The sequence below is a fragment of the Halyomorpha halys genome, unplaced genomic scaffold (genome assembly GCF_000696795.3).
Source record: "Halyomorpha halys isolate HHAL.00 unplaced genomic scaffold, Hhal_1.1 Scaffold827.1, whole genome shotgun sequence".
Taxonomy (NCBI): domain Eukaryota; kingdom Metazoa; phylum Arthropoda; class Insecta; order Hemiptera; family Pentatomidae; genus Halyomorpha; species Halyomorpha halys.
The window spans coordinates 127,446-127,975 of NW_027116393.1; the positions used below are offsets into that span (position 1 = coordinate 127,446).

General features: G+C 40.6%; 1 protein-coding gene and 1 long non-coding RNA gene across 2 annotated transcripts in view; one reads left to right on the forward strand and one right to left on the reverse strand.

The window, feature by feature from the left end:
• Window positions 1-530, reverse strand: part of LOC136797227 (uncharacterized) — a 113,357-nt gene that overhangs the window by 101,432 nt on the left and 11,395 nt on the right. The gene's annotated exons all lie outside the window — the stretch shown is intronic.
• Window positions 1-530, forward strand: part of LOC136797228 (ankyrin-1-like) — a 4,497-nt gene that overhangs the window by 666 nt on the left and 3,301 nt on the right. Inside the window, exon 2 of the mRNA XM_067053195.1 lies at window positions 29-478. Within this exon, the coding sequence (XP_066909296.1) occupies window positions 29-478 (450 nt within the window). The remainder of the gene's footprint in view (window positions 1-28; window positions 479-530) is intronic.

The following is a 530-nucleotide window of genomic DNA, read 5'->3' on the forward strand; positions in this document are numbered from 1 at the left end:
AGTAATAATGACGCTCCAATACATGAAGCAGCAGAGTATGGGCATCTGAATGTTGTTAGGGCACTTCTAGATAGTGGTGCTAATATCAATAGTAGAGGATTTTTTAATAGAACACCACTGCATAGTGCAGCCGGCAGGGGCCACGCAGATATTGTTAATTTACTATTGGAAAGAAATGCAACTGTAGATATAAGATCCAGTTATAATGACGCTCCAATACATGAAGCAGCATACTTTGGGTATCTGAATGTTGTTAGGGCACTTCTAGATAGTGGTGCGAGTGTCAATAGTAGAGGATCTTTTGATAGAACACCACTGCATTTGGCTGCCTGGAAGGGCTTCGAAGAAATTGTTAATTTACTATTGGTGAAGAATGCAACTGCGGATATAGGATACAATCGTAATGACGCTCCAATACATGAAGCAGCAAAGTATGGGCATCTGAATGTTGTTAGGGCACTTCTAGATAGTGGTGCTAGTATCAATAGTAGAGGATTTTCTAATAGAACACCACTGCATTTTGCAGCCAG